The sequence below is a fragment of the Parambassis ranga genome, chromosome 12 (assembly GCF_900634625.1).
Source record: "Parambassis ranga chromosome 12, fParRan2.1, whole genome shotgun sequence".
Lineage (NCBI taxonomy): Eukaryota > Metazoa > Chordata > Actinopteri > Ambassidae > Parambassis > Parambassis ranga.
This window is the reverse complement of record NC_041032.1, coordinates 13,390,067-13,409,152: the sequence shown is the minus strand read 5'-3', so window position 1 is coordinate 13,409,152 and position 19,086 is coordinate 13,390,067. Positions and strand designations below refer to the sequence as shown.

General features: G+C 43.4%; 2 protein-coding genes across 3 annotated transcripts; both read right to left on the bottom strand.

Annotated features, from left to right (window-relative positions):
- Nucleotides 1-3,216: 3,216 nt before the first annotated feature.
- Nucleotides 3,217-8,151, bottom strand: LOC114443749 (TNF receptor-associated factor 2-like). Its single transcript, XM_028418049.1, has 11 exons — nucleotides 7,965-8,151; nucleotides 6,569-6,778; nucleotides 6,066-6,144; nucleotides 5,732-5,830; nucleotides 5,400-5,561; nucleotides 5,221-5,295; nucleotides 5,050-5,124; nucleotides 4,340-4,924; nucleotides 4,081-4,258; nucleotides 3,631-3,779; nucleotides 3,217-3,488 (listed from the first exon to the last, which is right to left on the bottom strand). The coding sequence occupies exons 2-11, from the start codon at nucleotides 6,754-6,756 to the stop codon at nucleotides 3,270-3,272; spliced, it is 1,809 nt and encodes a 602-aa protein (XP_028273850.1). The 5' UTR covers nucleotides 6,757-6,778; nucleotides 7,965-8,151; the 3' UTR covers nucleotides 3,217-3,269.
- A 1,483-nt stretch (nucleotides 8,152-9,634) lies between these two features.
- Nucleotides 9,635-15,343, bottom strand: LOC114443745 (GRAM domain-containing protein 2B-like). 2 transcript variants are annotated; one of them, XM_028418044.1, is made up of 15 exons: nucleotides 15,121-15,343; nucleotides 14,514-14,639; nucleotides 13,736-13,823; nucleotides 13,578-13,647; nucleotides 13,398-13,501; nucleotides 13,215-13,310; nucleotides 13,067-13,138; nucleotides 12,617-12,697; nucleotides 12,349-12,460; nucleotides 11,969-12,088; nucleotides 11,604-11,676; nucleotides 11,371-11,475; nucleotides 11,196-11,280; nucleotides 10,133-10,192; nucleotides 9,635-10,027 (listed from the first exon to the last, which is right to left on the bottom strand). In XM_028418044.1, the coding sequence occupies exons 1-14, from the start codon at nucleotides 15,213-15,215 to the stop codon at nucleotides 10,154-10,156; spliced, it is 1,266 nt and encodes a 421-aa protein (XP_028273845.1). In that variant the 5' UTR covers nucleotides 15,216-15,343; the 3' UTR covers nucleotides 9,635-10,027; nucleotides 10,133-10,153. The 2 variants fall into 2 exon arrangements, with proteins under 2 accessions (XP_028273845.1, XP_028273844.1); XM_028418043.1 differs by having other exon boundaries at nucleotides 9,635-10,192.
- Nucleotides 15,344-19,086: the final 3,743 nt, after the last annotated feature.

The following is a 19,086-nucleotide window of genomic DNA, read 5'->3' as shown; positions in this document are numbered from 1 at the left end:
ACTCACAGGCCTTTGAATGTCCTGGTGAGCGAGACATGACATTTGTACGTTTTACATCAAAACCTCTTCATGTATTAAACATTTTAAAAACAGCTCTGTCTGTGTGCACAGCAGGAGCTGAAGGCATTAATATGCACCGGGCCCAGTGTGTGTGTGTGTGTGTGTGGGGGGGTCAAGCTGTCCTGTATGATGATGTCCCAGGAGGTCATTTCCAACAATGAAAGGCTGTCTGAAATGGATGGTAATATCTAAATTACCCTGCACATAAATGACCAATTATTCCCATTCAGCTTCTTATTTTTAGAATAGTGAATATCTGCATGCTGAGTGATGCATTGACAGACACACAGTGCCCTCTAGTGGGCAGAACTGTAAGCTAACCATCAAAAATAGACTCAGCAATAGACTTCCTGTGTTTTTTTACTGCTGGGACTGTATTTCTGGTCACTTCTGTGGTCATTTCTGTCACCAGCAGACATATTTAATCTCATTTAATCTGATTTAAAAGCCCAAAGATTCATGAAATGTACAGTATTTCATAAAAACAGCAACAATTAGAGGAAATAATGTCAAGGTTTGTAACAGAGAATCAAGTTTGACTCAAAAGCTTTGCCCAGTGACTAGCTGTAGTCAAAAAAATGAGTCATTGTGTTATTATTAAGGCTCTGTGGTGCCAAAAAGTGATGACATTTTCTATTCAAATGTAATTATTATTGATATAAACATTAAAAAAAGCAACATTTATACGGGCTGAAACCATCAAACTTTATTACATTACTGCATGTCTTATTTATGTTTAGCATAATACATCAATTATCTACATCATAATATATATACTGTATATGGCTCTGATTTTTAATGTACATAAATCACTCAACAAAATACCCTGTTTGGACAACCAGACCATACAAAGTGCACGAATGAAGTTCAAGTCAGCGGCATCACGTGACACAACTGCTGCTTTTTTTTTTCCTTTTTTTTCTTATTAAGAAAAGAAAATTAAAGCTTACATTCAGAAAACCTCAGGAGTCACCTGAGGGCAGTTTCATTAAAACACCCCCATGCATCATGTTAAAATGGCACTCACACACACTCACACAGAGGAAATCAGGAAATTAAACATATTTGGCACCTTATATTTAGCATAGAACATAAAGTACAACTTGCAACATTATATATATATATATATATATATATATATATATATATATATATATATATATATATATATATATATATATATATATATATATATATATATATATATATGGAGGTAATATATTGATTTTGGCACATTACAAGAACACTTAAAAAGTTTCATTACATGCTCATGGAAAGTGTAAATAACAACGATTCCAACAACAGTTATCTTCATGTGCAGCAACTGGCAAAGAGTCTCCATATCAAGTTGCTTATAATGACAAAGAAAGCACCATATTTCCTCAGAAAGTCCACTACTGGGCGCCATTGTAAACAAGGAATGTAAAAACCTCTTAAAAAGCTGAGATGTGTAATTATATATATATATATATATATATATATATATTGCACTCGAGAAAAAAAGAAGAGTCCTCACTGGGTCGTCCTGGCCTGTTCAAACCATCGAACAAAAAGCTGGTATATAGATATATAATTAATAAGATATTCAGTAATACTATGTTTATTATAACATCTTGCGTATTTTAACATTAATATATAGATTATTTCAACATTATGATATGAAAGATACATATTTATAAATTGCTATGAATAATATAGGCAGCTGCCTCTGCGGGTGCAGATGTAGCGCCAGATATAACATAATATCTATTCTATGATTACGTATTTTTCATCCAAACAAATACGAATAAACGCACTCACACGCGGGGGGGGAGGGGGGGGGTTAAACCCGGCGCTGGAACTCCATAGTGAATATGAATTGAAGCCTCCCATGCACAGAGAGGGATCAATACAGGTTGAGACTGGTTTCCAAACAGGCCAGCTTAAAACACCTCAGCATGCTAAGTAACAGCGCTCTCCGGTGGACGCATGGAAAAAATTACAAGCAATGTGGCGCCATATTAAAAAATCGGTGACCAAAAAGAAAACAAAGGTTGATCTAGAGATGCATTGATCTCTGACCTACAATAAATAATGTCAATTACAATCCTTTAATTCCAGCCTCTGTACCTCACCTCACCACACACATGATTAAGCTCAATATATATTAAGATTCTCAGAGCAGCATAAAACACATATGGACAGAAAACAAGGGACAAACGAGTCCTTCATTCCGTGGAATCTGTGTAAACCTTCGTCTGTGGTGGGGCACAGCACTAATGTGTTGATATGTGAGCTAGTGAGCATTATTCTGGGGAAAACTCCAGCGATGTGTGTGTTTGTCGAGAGAGACAAAAGAAACACGTTTTATGCCTCAGGCTTGACTGGCAAGCTGCCCTGACTCCTTGGTAACTTCACTGTATCTTCCACAGATGTACCAAACCACCAATCAGAACCACCGACCCCTAATTAGAACAAATACGCAACAGTAACTTTAACTTTACACCTAAGTCGCCTGTTTCCAAAAGACGTGCAGGCAATGTCCACCATCACGGATGGCTAATTCACTAACAAGTTTTTACAACAAACAAGTAAACCTTCGTGAAGTTCGGTCGAAATGAGGAGCGAGTTTGTACTTAAAAACGCCAGCGGCATGCATTTTTAAGGAAAATGAAAAGAAGAAAAAATGGCTGTAACTTTAGTCATAACATAACTCCACGTTTGTCTATGCAAATTCACTCAACACTGGCATCGAGAAGCTCACAATATCCACAAGAAGCAAAAACCGCATCAAGCCACGTGCTAACTCTATCACAAGTCTACTGCCAGCTGTATCACATCAACTACCTGTAATCTACAATCCCGAGGAGACACCACCAGCACCACCACCAGCACCACACCTGCTCTGCTCCTGCCTGATGCTGCTGCAAGCACGTGGCGCTGTCGCCTGCTTCCTTTAACTGAAAACTGTGCAGAACCCAAGTGACGTTTCACCACCGTGCAGGTGACGCTAAAACACTCAAAACACAAGGAGTGTGGTCCTCATCCAGAGACCACCAGCTGTGACCGCCTGGACTGAGCAGCCACATGCAGCCTTCAGTCGCATGCATGCTTGTCACCTTGTTGCCGGTTGCAACAGAGCCCTAAAGGGACCACGGCGGAGCCAAAACGAAGCTTTAATGGTCAAAGAGCTGCCTTGATGCCAAACTGCACCAGCCTGCAGGCACCACCTAGAGACCGGTGAGGTCCACGATTGCTTTGATGAAGATGGTGTCGTCACGGATGTAAGAGTTCTTGCCGTCGAGCTTGGACAGCGGGCAGAAGAGCGGACAGCCGCTGGCAATGTTCATCTCACTCACGGGCCTCTGGAAGGAAGAGGAAGTGACGTCAGGTCGAAAGGCGTCGATGATGTGCTCCCTGTTGCTCTGGTCCAGCAGCATCAGAGTCACCTGGATGTTAAGGAAATCAATCAATCAATAGTTTTATTAGAAAAGAGACATTATTTAACGATACAGTACAGTTCGTGGAGAGACTGCTGTTACTGCTGTCCTTTGTTGTGTGCTCTTATGAAGTTTGTACCCTTTCTTTTACCTTCTGGTTGAACGGCCACTTGAGCAGCGCATCACTGAGTCCCCTCATCACCACAAAGAACAGGGACAGGTGGCTGCCACGCCCTGTCCCATCTCCATTTAGATAGATCCGCAGGCACATCTTGTAGCCGTACTTGCTGGTGTAGAAGGCTGGAAGGAAAAGAAAGAAGGCTCAGCTGGTATTATTAACACAGGTCTGGTAGGTTCAGGTTCAGGGTTGGGTCCGAACCTTCAGCTTTAAACTTTAAACTGCGGCTCTTTCTTCACAAATTAGACAAAAGTGAGGCCTAAATATCTTGTTTATGGGCAGTTTCATGTTGGAAAAGACCCAGTCTGCACAGTAGAGGTCAAGACCTACTTTATGACCTATTCTGCAGCCGGCCTCCAGGGGGCGATAGAGATGTTTTGGCCTCGCTTGAGTGTCATGCTGCTGGTGGTTTGCAGATGTTACCTGGTGAGAACATGGCAGGGGCTCGACCTGCAATAGCATCCTGTCTCTTTTTGGCAAAATCTGAGATCCTCCACACAAAAACGCCATCAAAGGTGGTGGCGGACATCTCCCGCAGCCGGCCCTCCATCTCAGCAACGGTCAGGTCTTTGAGCCCCACTGTTCTCTCCAGCTGTCGCACCTAGACAATGACAAACATTCAGTCTGTTTAAAGCTACAGTGTGGACATTCTGCCCCTCCTTTCAAGAGACACAGTTCGTACCTTGTTACTCAGAGCCTCGATCTTGTCCTGGTCCAGTTTATGCTGCCGGTTGCTGGCTTCCATGGTGGTGGCAAACCTCTCCACCTCTCTGTTTAGGACACACACCACATTTTCAAACGTACCAGCTTTAACCTCAAGTTCCGTGCACCTACGTCCCAGCTCAGCCACCTTAGTCTTCTCGCTGTGGAGCTGCAGCTCCAGCGCAGCACCCACCGAGCTGGGAAGTGGGGTGAAGGAGGTAGACACAGACAGGGTGGGAGCCAGAGTGGGAGGTGGAGGAAGAGGAGCTGAAGTGGGTGGACCAGGGGGACCAGAGCTGGAGGATGAAGAGGAGGCGGCAGCAGCGGCGGCGGCGGCAGCTCCCTGCACGGGAGGCCCAGAGGAGGTGGTGCTGAGCTGGGAGACTCTGGCCTCGAGTTCCCTGAGGGATTGTTGGAGTTCCACCAGTTTGTGTCCGGCTACTTCCAGTCCCTGGGGCTGCAGGCCCTCCATGCTGACTTTCATGCCCATGATGTAATGCAGCAGCAGATTGAGGTGCTCGTAGGCATAGGCGCGCTCATGGTCATGAATCTTTTCCTTCTCCACCTACAAGAAGGATCAGGAGAGCAGACTCTGACTTCCAGCTAGCAGCAGGGTCCACATGAGCATCTCCAAAGTGAGAGAGCTGCACATAACATGGCACAAAGCAACTTTCTCAAAGGGCTACTTACAGACATGTCACATCCAACGACGTGAAACCGACACGGAGTTCTGAATTTGCTGCAGAATTTGATGTGGTCCACATACTAGAGAACAAACAAACCCAGTTAAAGGGCATTAAAAACTGGAACCATGTTCTATTTTCCAGGACAGTGTCTCTACCTTGTTGTTCACAGATTTACCTTTTCTCTGGGTATTTTCTTCTTGGCACAGCCTTCACAGATCATCGGATACTTGGGACAGATCTCATCATGTGCCTGAGATAAAGCAAAAAAAACAAAATGTGACAATGTCCCTTTAAATGCAACACAAGCAGCTGCTGTAATCCAGCCATCTTTGGGCTGAATAATGAATTCCTAACCTTGATGTTTTTGAAGTGAAATGGCTCCTTGCAGTACTTGCAGTTGAGCGTCCTCTCCGGGCACTCTCGTTCGTTGTGGCGCTCCTGTTCGTTGTAGCGGATTCGTTCTTTGCAGGACGGGCAGGGGATGATCATGAACTCGCACTTCCCCTCGTGGTTCATCTGTGGAGAGAAGAATGTGAGATGTTTAGAGTTTGATCCATCACACAATCAATCAGAGAGATGTCCAAACATTTAGGCACACACATCAAACCCAAATGAACTTTCAGGAGTTAATCCCGCCTCATTTTAACCCCAAATTTATCACTAAAGTAGGTGAAAGGTCGCCTCACCTCGTACTCTTTGATGCTGCCTTTCCAAGTGCAACTTTCATTGATACAAACAGCTGACAGGGTCTCCACTTCCCTTCGAACTGCATTGTCAGGAAACGCCTGAAAAAACAAGGTAAGATCTAAGGTCTGCACCTCAGATATGACCACAGGAGGGCGCCACATACTGGTCAATACCTGTCAATGGCTGCAACCGAAAACTTCTTATAGTATAGATCAATTCAAATGGGACCAACACGTATTGTCTCTCTTCACTGGTTGACTGGAAGGGGGCGGGACTTTCTACATTTTGGCTTCAGTTTTATTGTTAATAAAATTCAAATAATTTCACACTCACACATCCTTGTTTCAAAATCGATGTAGGCTCCTCAAAAATATCCTCTTTAATGCAAGCGTTGCATTTCTGGGGTCCATTACTGCAACAAAACACATAATATCCTGTTAAACAAGCAAAGAGTTCATGAATGTGAGATTCTGATCATTTAAGCCTATAAAAGCAGATTTTTCAGCTGGATCAGAGGAACTGAACTCTTAAATTTAAATGACACTTTCTTTTTTCTGTGGACATATCTGGCTCTTTGGTCCAACATGTGCTGTTTGATGCAGAGTTTATTAGATTTTTAGAACTTTATTGTTGCCGTGTTTAATAAGAGAAGCTAAAGAAGTCAAATTAAAGACCAGATTGCTGAATAACAAGCCAGGACATTGTCATTGTAAAGCTGAACACTGCTTCATTATGTGCTCTTTTTTTAGCTCTGTTTTTGATCTCCACTTCCTAGTAGGAGCATTTCTTCTGCGCTGTTTCCTCGCTTTCTGCTATGGCCGTTCAGCTGCGCTCACCTCACGGTCCTGTTGAAGCAGTAGGAACAGAAGCGATGTCCACACTGGGCCTGGAACGGCCGGCGCAGGATGTTGTGGCAGCAGTTGCACAGGTGTTTGTCCTCCAGCTTGTTGCCCAGGATCTTCTTGGGGAAGCCGGGTTTATTGCTCTCCATGGACGAGGGAGGGGACGGCTCCTGCGTGGCCATGGTGTCTGTTCACACGTCACACCTGTTCACACCAAGAAGGGCGAAAGTCAAGAAAAGGGCCTGTTTTCATATGGCTGCATTACACTGCTAGGGGGCGCTGTTGCTACATTTTTATTCAAAACACCACACAGTATCATGCATTTTAGTTTTCAGATTATTACTGATTATATATTTTTATGAAACAAAAATACTATAATAATTCAAAGGATGTAACACATTTGTTTTTTAGTTGCAAAAAACACAGAGCATTGCCTCTTTAGCTTGTACACATTCAGATTATTAACCCTTTCTGCAGCGCCCCCTGCTGTGTGGATGCCTGCGTCTACATTTTGTTTACATGTGAAACATGCTGCTCATTATCAAAACAAAAAGGTCCGCATGTCACACACGAGAGACTCCAGCACACTGAGAGCAACTGTGTGGGAGCAGAACCTGTCTGTCAACACTGAAGAACCTTTACATGTCATGCTCCAAATCTTCAGAGATATGAAAATGAGCTGATTTATGCTTCTAAATTTAACTCATTATTCATGGTTCTTGGGTGTTTACATGAGATATTATTAGACAGATATTTAAGGAAATTCACATTATTATAGGTTAAACAGATCAATTATTGATTTATAAGTATCTAAAACGAATTATATCTTGCTCTAAAGTGCAAAGAAATGCCATTTTGTGAGATAAACCCTGTTTACAACCAGAGAAAATAAATAAAAGCAGGACTTTAGTGGAGTAAATGTAACATTAGTGGCCCCTGGAGGTCTAGAGGAGGTGGGGGGGCCCGGGTCAGCTGTGATCCAGCAGCACCGCTGGGCCTTGTGTGTGTGTGTGTGTGTGTGTGCGTGCGTGCGTGTGTGTACGGTCCACTCCTCCTCTGACAAACAGCGGTGATGGTTGGTCTGTCTTGGCTGAGCATCACGGGCCAGCTGGAGGCCCACACCCTTTGTTTACATTCCCACTCGCGGCACAAACACGGTTTCCTCCCCAACGACACGCCGCTCGTGCTCAGCCTGCCCGGTAACGGTGCTGACAAATCGTCCATTGTCTCCGCTTGCTTCTCCATCCTTGTTGCTAAGCTATCAGCATCCGTCAGTCAGAAGTGGTACCCAGCGCGCCACCACGCCCCTTTCCTGAACCCGAAGCCCCCTGTTTTTACTGGGAAAGCCTTTCTGCTCACTGCCGTGGCCATCAGCGGAGTTTGCACTTACCAGCGGTTTCTTTTTTTTTCAGTCTACACTGTCATCGCGTGCGCAGGCTGTGGAATCACCTTTCCGGGTCGCAGGTAGACGCTCGTGCACAGGCTTAGACGCGGTTCTGCAGCCGGCTGGAGGTGTTTCCTTCAACATCAGCCACATAATAAAGATGTGGTCCCCGAACGAGACGGCTGCTGTTATTGTCCAATATCGCCATTGCACTTCCAGACTGGGCGTTACGTCATGCGGGGGGGCGGGGGCGGGGGTGCGCTTGCACACGCGGGTTGACAGGCAGACGAGCTGCGGAGGAGCACGAGCCATTGGTCCGAGATGCAAAAAGGGGGCGGGATGCACGAGCCACACACACACACACACACACACACACACACACACCCTCTCTCTCTCTCTTTATTCCACACATACAATATTATTTCAATACCTCCTCCTGGTCGTCACAGACACAAAAATAAAGGTTTGTTCAGCACTTTTTATGCATGACTTGTAATATTAAATAAAATTAATAATAAAATGTATTAATAAAAAATAATACAAATAATTAATAAAATTAAATTCACTACTTATACTTCTTCAGTGGTGGAAAGTAACTAAGTATTTGTACTTCGTTACTGTACTTAAGTACATTTTTATGTATTTCTACTTTACTTAAGTAAAAATAATAGTGCATACTTTATACTTTTACTCCATTACATTTTGCAGCTGTTACCTGTACTTTCTACTCCACTACATTTCCACAGTGTCTGTAGTTACTTGTTCCATGTGATGAACACAGTGCTGGACTGATGTGAGGTCAGACTCTGCATGGACACGCTGCCAGCTGTGTTTCTGATTAACATGAATCATAACATGAATCTACAGCAGGAATACTGACACAGTAAAAATGCTGAATGCCTGTTTGTTATCAGCGGCCTCTCTGTTCACTTGATGCCCACAGCCTGCCTCATGACACACAGACCTGTCCATAGCTGCTTCTGGGTACATTTCAAAGATGTCTGTAATGAAAATGTAAATTAACTACACATTTTCATTTTAAGAAGATTTCTTTGATTATTTTAACCTGTTCATATATCTTTGCAATGGAAATCATATATATATATATATATATATATATATATATATATATATATTTACTTTTAATACTTTAAGTACATTTAATAGTAAGTACTTAAGACTTTTACTTAAGTATATATTTTGCTGGGTAATTGTACTTTTACTTAAGTACCAAGCTTCAGTACTTCCTCCACCCCTGTACTTCTTATAGTGGAGTACATGTATTAAATACCATCTTTAGTGCAGTTTTTATTTGCAGGAGTACGTTTTTTACAGTGTGGATTGTACTTAAGTGTTGCAAGTTGCAAAACAAACATTTTAATAAACCCTTGATACCTTATACAGATACAGTACTCCTGATAATACAGTAGATTATTGTACAGTGCCAGCAGACATCTGAGCCAATAACCACACTATCAGGTTACATCCCAGCACTTTGCATTCATTTATCAGAGCTCCGCAGGTGTGTCAGCTGACTGCCTGCTCCCACTCAGGAACCCTGGTGACCACGGAGGTTCAGCAGACACTGTAACCACACCAAGTGCCACCCGGACACAAACAAAGCAGCAGTCACCACAGACAACTTTTCAACTGATTCTAACAGCTAAACAAAAGAGTAAGACAAGATAAAAGCTATTTTATTATATACACAAACACACCTGGAATTTGCATTGCTATAAAATCACAAATGTTTAGTTAAAAAATTCACGTTTACAACAACAACACCTTCTAAATGTATCTTATCTGCACAAAACTTCCACTAAACAAACTCTAACCATATACAGTGAAGCAGTATTTACACATCTGGGTGAGTTTCTACCATTATACATAAGAAATATATCATTTATTTTTATAAAGCTAAACAGCATTTGACCTTTAAAGAAATGTTTAGGAACACTGAAGCTTTGGACCTGAAACCAGAACAAAATAAAAGCTCTTAGATAAATAGGACATAACACTACCACTGGCACGCCGACACACCACCTCAGCACAGCTCGGATTAAATAGTCCTGAGAGGGAAACGGTTAGGAAGAAGCTATTATTGCACAGATTTTCAGTTCAGGAGCCATCTTTGGCATCAGGTCTGATCACAGCTGCACAGAGCGCTAACAAACCTTACAGCTTCTGTCTTCTTTTTAGGTCTCCTCAAGCAGCTTCTGGAGGTTTCTTTGAATCTGATGTGACAAAAAATGTAAATGTAAACACAGAGCTGAGCCAGCTTAGGCAGCCATTTTGAAATCAGGTTTGTTTGTGTTAGCCGTATCTGTGCAGTAACTTTTATTATCTGTCATAACTCCTCACACTGAGCTGTGGCTTTTTCCTCTCTGAAGGTGTAATAAGATTTATTTGTGAGCCCTTTATTACTTCTTTAATCCCTTATATTACTTTTATTATTGTCCTTTATCACAGCTTTACATCCTGTGCACCTGAAACCAGGAACAACACAGTCTAGTTTCTATCCCAGAGGGTAATTTAGGTTTTTCATTTTCATTTTCATTTGTCTTCTGGAGGATTTTATGCTGTCTTTTAACTGCTAGTTGATACACCTTGTATGCCAAGATGTAGGATTCATTGGGGTATCTTATAGGTGCCATATGTCAGAATTTAAAGAAATGTGTGTGTATTAGTTGTTTCTTAGTGTTAATACTTAGTGTTTTGCACAGCCTGTGGTCCATGTCTATGTAAAAGGAAACTAAAATCCAACAGACATTAAACTCTTTTATACGTTAATTGAGTTGAGCCTGTTGTAATGAAATAAAAAACTCTTGTTGACTTTGACACATTGTCGTTTTACGGCCGGTTCTAGTTGCATAAATGTGGAATTAACTTCTTGCTGAGAGCTAGACGAGAAGATTGACACCCAACATGTGGCTGACTATGAAACTACATCCAACAGCTAGTTAGCTTAGCTTAGCATTAGACTCAAACAAAGGGAAATTGCTAATTGGGCTTCATCCAAACAAATAGAAAATCTCCACCTGTTTCCTGTATTGTATACAAATGTGAGCTGCAGTTCATCTAATGGCCACAGGTCTCACCACAACAAAGGTTTCTTATATTTAAAACCATAATTAAATAAACTGGCTACAAAAGTGTTTCCTTTATGCAAATAAATCCATAATATTTTAAATTATTTTAGCTTTTGTTGCTTGAAATAAAATAAACAAACAAACAGACCTTCTCTAACTTGAACAGGCTGGTAGACAGCTCCCCATAGATCTCAGCATTCACTTCATCCTGCAGCCTCTGGCTTCCAATATTTCTGCAGGAAGAGTCACACTAACTTATAAACCAAAAATAACGGCCAACGTTGCAATGCCGACTTAAACAGAAGCAGTTAAATCAACTTTACTCGTTACGAACGCGTTCTCCCACGGACACAAGAGAGTTCAGGCGATGCTCCAGAGCCACGATCTTAAAGGCCATGTAACAGGAGGACAGGACCAAAACGCCGACTCTGCTCAGACACACCAAACACAACACACAGACATTTAAATCCAACCCTGAACCAGACAAAACAATGGCCGACACGCCCAAAGGACGCAAATACATTCACCATATTCCACATAATGAGAGGCTACTCACAGGAACAGGTAGATGAGGAGGATGGTGTGTAATGACATGTTTTGTGAGGGCTTCACTGTTGGGCTGTTGGAGCCTACATGTAAAAGCAGAAAGGATCAGGCCCGGGCATTAGTACTGCATCAATACAATTAGCCCTAAACAGCACATAATCGTTTCACAGCGGCTGTCGCTACGCTGCCGTTTAGCATCCGGTGTAAATCCGGCTTTAAATCTATGCATTAAAAATAAACAGGTCAGTGGCGAACACGCTGCTTATTCGTTGATAGTTCCACGGATATTGAGTTCTCTCCGGTAAACAGTGAAACCTTAGACTACAGGAGCATCAACAAAGCTTCTTTTCACTCAGATATTCTGTATTAAAGTACCGCTCTTTAGGGTGGAGCCGTGTTTTTGGCTCGGGGGATTCTGGAGGTGAATGTCTGCGTGGACCGAAACCTCTCCGCTCTTCACCACGTTCAGAAACTTGTCCGGGAGGCCGGTGAAGTCTGAGAATAAACAGAGCAAAGACAGAGAGAGAGAGAGAGCGCTGTGAGCCGGGCTGGCGGAGAGCTAAAGTAAATATTAACAGAAATGTGCAAAAAAAGGACCTTTAATCTGTTTCTGTTAACGAAAAACACACAAAAGGCACATGGCTTCCAAAGACTGTCTGTGACACCTGACACTACTGAGCAGTCAGATCTGTTATCTGCCCGTTCAGCAAAAACTAGTGCACACATGGAAAGAGAAGGGGGAACAGTGAACACACCGGTTATTTTGTCATAATCTGGAGTCTGAGAGCCGGAGCTGCTGCTCTCCATCATCTCGTGCCGTCTCTGCTGCATGACCCCATCCAGGTCGCAGAAGTCTCCAGAAAAGTCCTGCAGTGCATCGGCAGGAAAACATACAATGGACACCACATACAGAGAGAGGGGGCGTAGAACGGCATGAGAACAGGGCCGATCTATATTCAAACAACAAATACATCCCCACAGCAAAACAAGCCAGAAAATGGACGGACAGACCCCCCGACTGACCAGAGGAAGCGACGCCGGGCATTTGACTCTGAAGCTGTTTTCACAGGAGGAAGTGATGTTACTGCTGCAGCTCTTCTCCACCTGTAACCACAGTGTGCACGCTCAGCGTGAAGGACAGAACACGTTTTCCTTTTTAATGCTTTGTTTACAATGTTCATGGGTAATCTGTTAGCAAACATGCTCAAACTTTTTTTTTTAATTATCTTATAAAGGTTTACAGCTAACATATTAGACAATCACAGACACAAGCTACATTAGCATTCTGTGTTTGTAGGTATTTTAGCACACGTAATAGCAAGTTATTACTGAACAGATGCTAATTCTTTCTAACCGACTTCCACTGGCTGGGATACAAAACCAAAACAAAAGTTTGCAAAGAGAATAATGTTGGATTTAGCATCATTACTGTCACTTTTTAAATGCTCACAGCTTAGCTAACCAAAAACCTACCTCCAGATGGAGGCAGATGGATTTCAGAAGTTTGTAGGTGGTGTTCCGCGAGAGGAACGACACAAACACATGCTGCAAAAAGTCAAAGTTTACTTATTATTAATAATTTTACGTCAAGGTTTACGTCAAAAGATGGATGCACTCTTACCTGATCACGAGCAGTTTCAATCACGAGTGCGTTTGGGACCAACAGCGCAGTTTTAGTCTTTTTGATAAACGTCACAGACATCACCGGGATAGAAATCTGCCACAGAGAAGAGAGAACACCACCTTTTACTCCACGGCTGATCACCTCCAGAAGATTCCGAGCATTTGACTTGTTATTACAAACCTTTGTGTCTCTGCCAAAGACTTTGGAGTGGAAGCAGATCCAGTTATCAGAGACGAACATCTTGCCCTGATATAAGATGTCTCTCTGCAGGGCGCAGGTGTAGCCTGTTGACGTGTATGTGCAGATTAATAATCTGGAATATCTTTGCTGCATATGAAAGAAAAAGAATCAAACACTTACTTTGTTTGAGCAGCTCATCTTTGCTGACTTCCTTAAATATCTTGTGATACTGAGTGTTCGTCTTCGATAACTGCAAAGAAAAAAAAAACACGTGAGGAAGAATGAGACGTGTGTGTGTGTGTGTGTTTAGGAGTGCTGAGAACAGACTGCACCATTACCTGGTTGGGCTGCGACTTCTTCCTCTCACACTTTGTTTCGAAGTCACTGAGAGTCAGCATGGGTGAAAGCTGCTCCACAGGTTTCAGCCTGACACACAGATATACGGTCAGTGTTTACAGTGACGGCGCTCAGCAACAGCCGGCGATTATAACGTGATGTGAGCAGGAAAGAAATCCATCCTTCATTTGGCTGCATGGTGTGACCTGTGGTTATGTAAAGGCGGCTGCTGCTTACACAGCAACAACACACTCTGTAAACACTCCGTCATGCAGGTATACAGTGTGGTGTGCAATTACAGGGCTGGAATGTAGGGAAAGTGCTGTTGAGTTTTCATTTTTTAGCAAATTACACAATTTATTTTTCATTAAAACCATCTTTAGTTCAAAGAAAATTGATTTTTTTTACACTTTCGTGCTATAAACTACCGTACACTGTTCTGACACAAACTATGATCTGAAGAGGATTGGTGATGCTTCTAGTGAATTGTTTGCTCTACATTATGTCAGACAATCTAATATTTTGTCCAACAAACTGAGAAAAGCAGCACTGGAGGAGCTAAACTGTCTCAGAAATTACTTCAAACTACAAAATTTGATGCATTTCTAGTCAATCTGTTGTAGTTTTATTAGGTTTACTGGAAATGATCACATTAATACACCTAAAATGTGTTTATAACAACATTATTACCATGTCTTAACCATTAAACAGTCCTTATATGAGCTTATTACAATGTAATAGTGTTAATAAATGTTAAATAAGAACAACAGTGATGATCACCTGGTGCTGCCGGCCTTCTTTCTGCCTTCTGATGGCTCCGCCTCAGGGTCCAGACAGAGCTGGAGGTCTGCAGGTGAGCGTCCATGCCTCCTCTGCTTCCTCTCGCCTGCACTTCCCCCGTCACACCTGGACACACAACAACCAGACAGCAGTCTGAGCCCTGAACCAGACCGACTGCACTGCACGTCTTACATCTGCATTCTCTGTGGCTGCTGCAGGTTTTAACTTGTTTTTTTTTCCCACAGTGGAAAATGCATGTTTGTGTGGAGGGAGGGCCACACACACACACAAAGAGAGAGAGAGAGAGAGAGACACACACAAACATTCAGAAATAGCTCAATCAGACCCTCCTCCATGTTGGAACTTTCAGACCTTCTCCAAAAGTTTTGTTATTGAATTTCTGGCTGCAAATTAACCCTTTCTGACTGTGTTCCGTGCCACGTACGCGCCACTTTAAATGGTTAAAGTCAGCACGGCTCTTTAATTCAAATGGCTGTGAGGCAGGGTGTGCATGCAAACCACCGCAGTGCTTCCAAAGCCTGAACAGCCTCCAGTGGAGCTGAAAACCCCCCCGAGGCCCCTTCGCCTGCATCCCATCCGCACTCACGTCGAGCGATTCCCCCGTGAGTCCCTGCAGGAAAGCTGTTCTAGAGCAGACAGCGGGGTCAGAGGTCGGTCCGCCTGCTCGGTCATCAGTACCATGGTCTATATTTTATGTCTCGCTCGCCTCCGCCATCGGATTCCACTGTCGCCCGGTCGCCGCATATAGTAGCGAAGTTTCAGGAAGCCTTGAAAGTTTGGGACAATCGCTCGATGGGCCGAGAAGCCCCACAGAGGAGGAGCCGGGAAGGGGGAGGGAGCAGCAGGGACCAACGTCCCAACAGGGAAGGAGCAGGGGAACTCCTGCTGGGGACTGGATACACAGTTATAACGCGTTTATAACGCAACACACGCTCACTGTTAAAGAACACGATGCGTAAAATCTGTGCGTAAAATCTTCTTGGATACTTGCTCCAGATCCGCCGTTTTTGGCTTTAGACAGCAATGTAACGAGTGTGTTTGACCGAAATGTCCACCAGGGGGTAGCAGAGTTCAGGCGATGTCTGTACAACCAGGAGTGACGAACAAGTGCCGAATATCACCATGAAAAATGCAGGTAGAAAGTAAAAAAATATATTTTACCTACATATTTACAAGTTTACTGGAGTATTTTTATTTTATTTTACACAATGCAATATCTTGATATTTCTCAAAAGCTCCAAGCAGCCTCTGATTTTATTTAAAATCATGAAATTGTAAATAAATATTTGCAGCATAAATATGGACATGGTGAATAAAGGGGTGTTTATTCTAAATTAACAATTCAAGTCATTAATTTAGACTTTTATGCAATATGTTTACAAAAAGCAATACATTATTAAAAAAAAAAAGAAGAATAACGTGTAGACACATTAAGATATAAACACATTAAATAACCGGACAGTGTGTGTGTCAATATAATTGATTAAACACATAAATTCATTACATAAAATATGACAGTCCAATAATAAACTAGATTTACTGTCTTACTGAGTTTAGAACCTTTAGCTTGAAAATGTTATTTAACTTTTTGACCTTTGACCTTCCATTTCTAAACAGAATGTAAGACAGAATTTCATCCTAACAGCAGGAGGCGCTGTTGCAGCGTTCACTGGAAACATCAGAGCCCTGTCAGACTCCATTAGGTATCCAGGAGACAATGGTACAGGCCAGAAATGCAATGTAAGCTAGCAGCTAGTTAGCCTGCCATTAATCATGGCTGACAAGGAACTCAGGGTTAAAGGTGGAAAAGCTGTCAGAGACTCTGTGAGGGTGATTTTACTCAGCAGCAGAGCTGGGAGAACAGCCTGTCTGCGGCAGCATGGCACCAGGACTCATTTATAGGAAAATACAAATTTTGTTTTACATAATTACACTAAAATAACAATCAAAACAGTGCTATTGGAATGATGCATGTCAACATACAAGGCACAGTGAACCCAAATATCCACTAAAAGCCAGCTAGCTTAGCTTAGCATAGCATCAGTCCAAAGTAAATAGACAAAGTGCATTAATTAGCAATTAGCATGTTAGGCTATGATGATTCCTTGTAACACTTCCTGTTTCCTATGTGGGCACATGGGGTGAACAATGCATATGATGTTACCCATAGAGGATTGCTAAGTATAAGTGTATGCACCAATACTGATACATATATTGAGCAATGATATCAGCACACACTGGAGAGTGTTTCAGTCTTCTGAAGCAACAAAGTGCAGGGCTGCATTTTTTACTATTCTTTTAAAGCTCAGGAAAAAGGGCAGATAATTCGATTAAAGCAAACATTATCCAGTGTGTGTGTGTCTGCTGCCTCTGTACGCTGAAGCCTTTTCAGAGCCTGTCATATATTCCAGCACAGAGAGAACAAGGAAGGCTCAGAGAAAAGAGGCTGCTGTGAGAGAGCAAGAGAGAGAGAGAGAGTGCAAAAATGGTGCTGGTGACGGGGGAAGATTGAAGTCCTGTTAAGTGCTCTGCTTGAAAGCATGTCTGGCCTCATTAGCTGTCAGTTGTAACAATACTGAACTGGCAGTGAAGACAGGTTGGAGTCTAGTGGTCATAAATCACTCCTCGACAGCTGCCTGACAAGCTGGGAACCAGTAACACAGGCACGGGCAGCCTCCACGCCGCACGGGCACACACACAGTCATCGCAAAAATCATCGCTCCTGCCCTGAAATCACACACAGCCTCTGAAAGTGGGGTTTTGTGAGAGGGGGAAATCACTCTCATTTCTGGTCCGCCTGCATGCATGAAGCCTGGGCTGTGTCCATTAGCTGAGGGAGGAGCAGAGGCTGCAGTGGCTGCTGTGGAGGAAGGGGGGTCTGCAGACCTGCAGGGCCTGCAGGTCATTAATCACGGCCCCTGACATGCAGAGCAGGAGGCCAAGGCTCCCCTATGCATACAGCTGCTGGGCCACACTGGCTGCGCGGCGATGTGTTGACCCTCGTACGCCCCCGCTCCCAGCGCCCGTGGCTCTCATCTGTCCGACTCCCTCACCGCTTGTGTCAGTCACTCCTGCTGTTGGACACCACCTCCTCCTGACCAACCGCAAGGCTGCTTCTACTCACAGCTTACTTCAGATAATATTGATACAACGCAGAATTTCGCCCCCCTGTAGCCTCTGTTCCTTTACCTAAAGCACGCAGGCAGACGACAACTGAAACCAGCAAGCTGCACATCTTCTGTGAACTCCTAACAGTTGGTCTGTAGGCATCTTTATAATCTGCACTGCATCTTTTACATTAGTTTCCAGATCAGAACAATGCTGGCCTCCCTGGACAGACAGCAGAAGTGCTCCTCCTCTGCACTACTGAGCTCCACATTTGCCCCAAAACCATCCAAAATGTCTCACTGATGCTGCTCCAGTGCTAAAATATATGTTCACTATAGTGTATTTAGAAACAGCTCCACAGACTAATAGCAGTGATCACTCTAAATGACAGCGCTCAATGGTGCAGAGGAATAAGCTAAATCAGGCCCTTTACACTCACACTAATTCAGAGTCCCGAGTTAACCTCACTGGAAGGCAGACCAGCTGATCCAAGCCAGGAACCTTCTCTGCTCTGAGGCCACAGTGCACCTAACATGTGGTGCAAAATAACAAGTGTTAGCATGGTCCACATTATAACATCTAAACTGACATGCTAGCATGTTGACATGAACTCTATAACCTTAAAGGTAGGGTAGGAGATTTCATTCTGATGCCCTTTTTGTTAAATTAATGTAACTTCTCTTTACAATCCGATAGCAACCGATTAGTTCGGCAGTTTTGCATTAAAACGAAGAATATGAATCATCTGTGGAAGCTATAAAACGCTAAAAACATCAGCCAATCCTCCGGGTGGACCCTGCACGGAGTATTGGCTGGTTGTCACTCTCTTCCTGCTCTGCGCGCACCAGAGAGGTACGTGCATGATGGCCGAAGTCACAGACCGCAGCTCGTCTTCAGGTAATGCGCGTCCATGTGATTAGAGGCGTGGCTTCGGGGTGAGCTCCGAGAGAAAGGGGGCGTGTGTTTTCTTTCCAGATCTGGCTGACTCTCACTGAGTTTTCAAAATCTCCTACCCTACCTTTAAGGTTATAGAGTTGGAGTGGATCTTGAGGTGAGATAACTTCACTATAAATGTGGTGACCTTTAACCCTCTGAACAGCAGTTAACACTCCGTCAGCTTCCACATTCCCATGGTTGCACGTCAACAGAGAGTCCTTCACAAACACATCAAACACCAGCACTCCATCTCATTCTCGCTCCCGTCCACCGACATGATGTCAGCCCGGTCCACAGCTGCCTGCATCATGACAAAAGCCAGTCAGACACTGAAACACCGTTTCATCATTCACAGCTACTAAATCAACAAGTTCGAGCACCGGACATCTGCTGAGAGCTGGTTCCTTATCAGCCTTCCAGCATTATTTGGGGAACATCTGGAGTTCCTGAGGACTTCTTTGGCACAGCGTGGAGCTGGAAGGCTCACAGAGACGGCTAATTTTCTAGA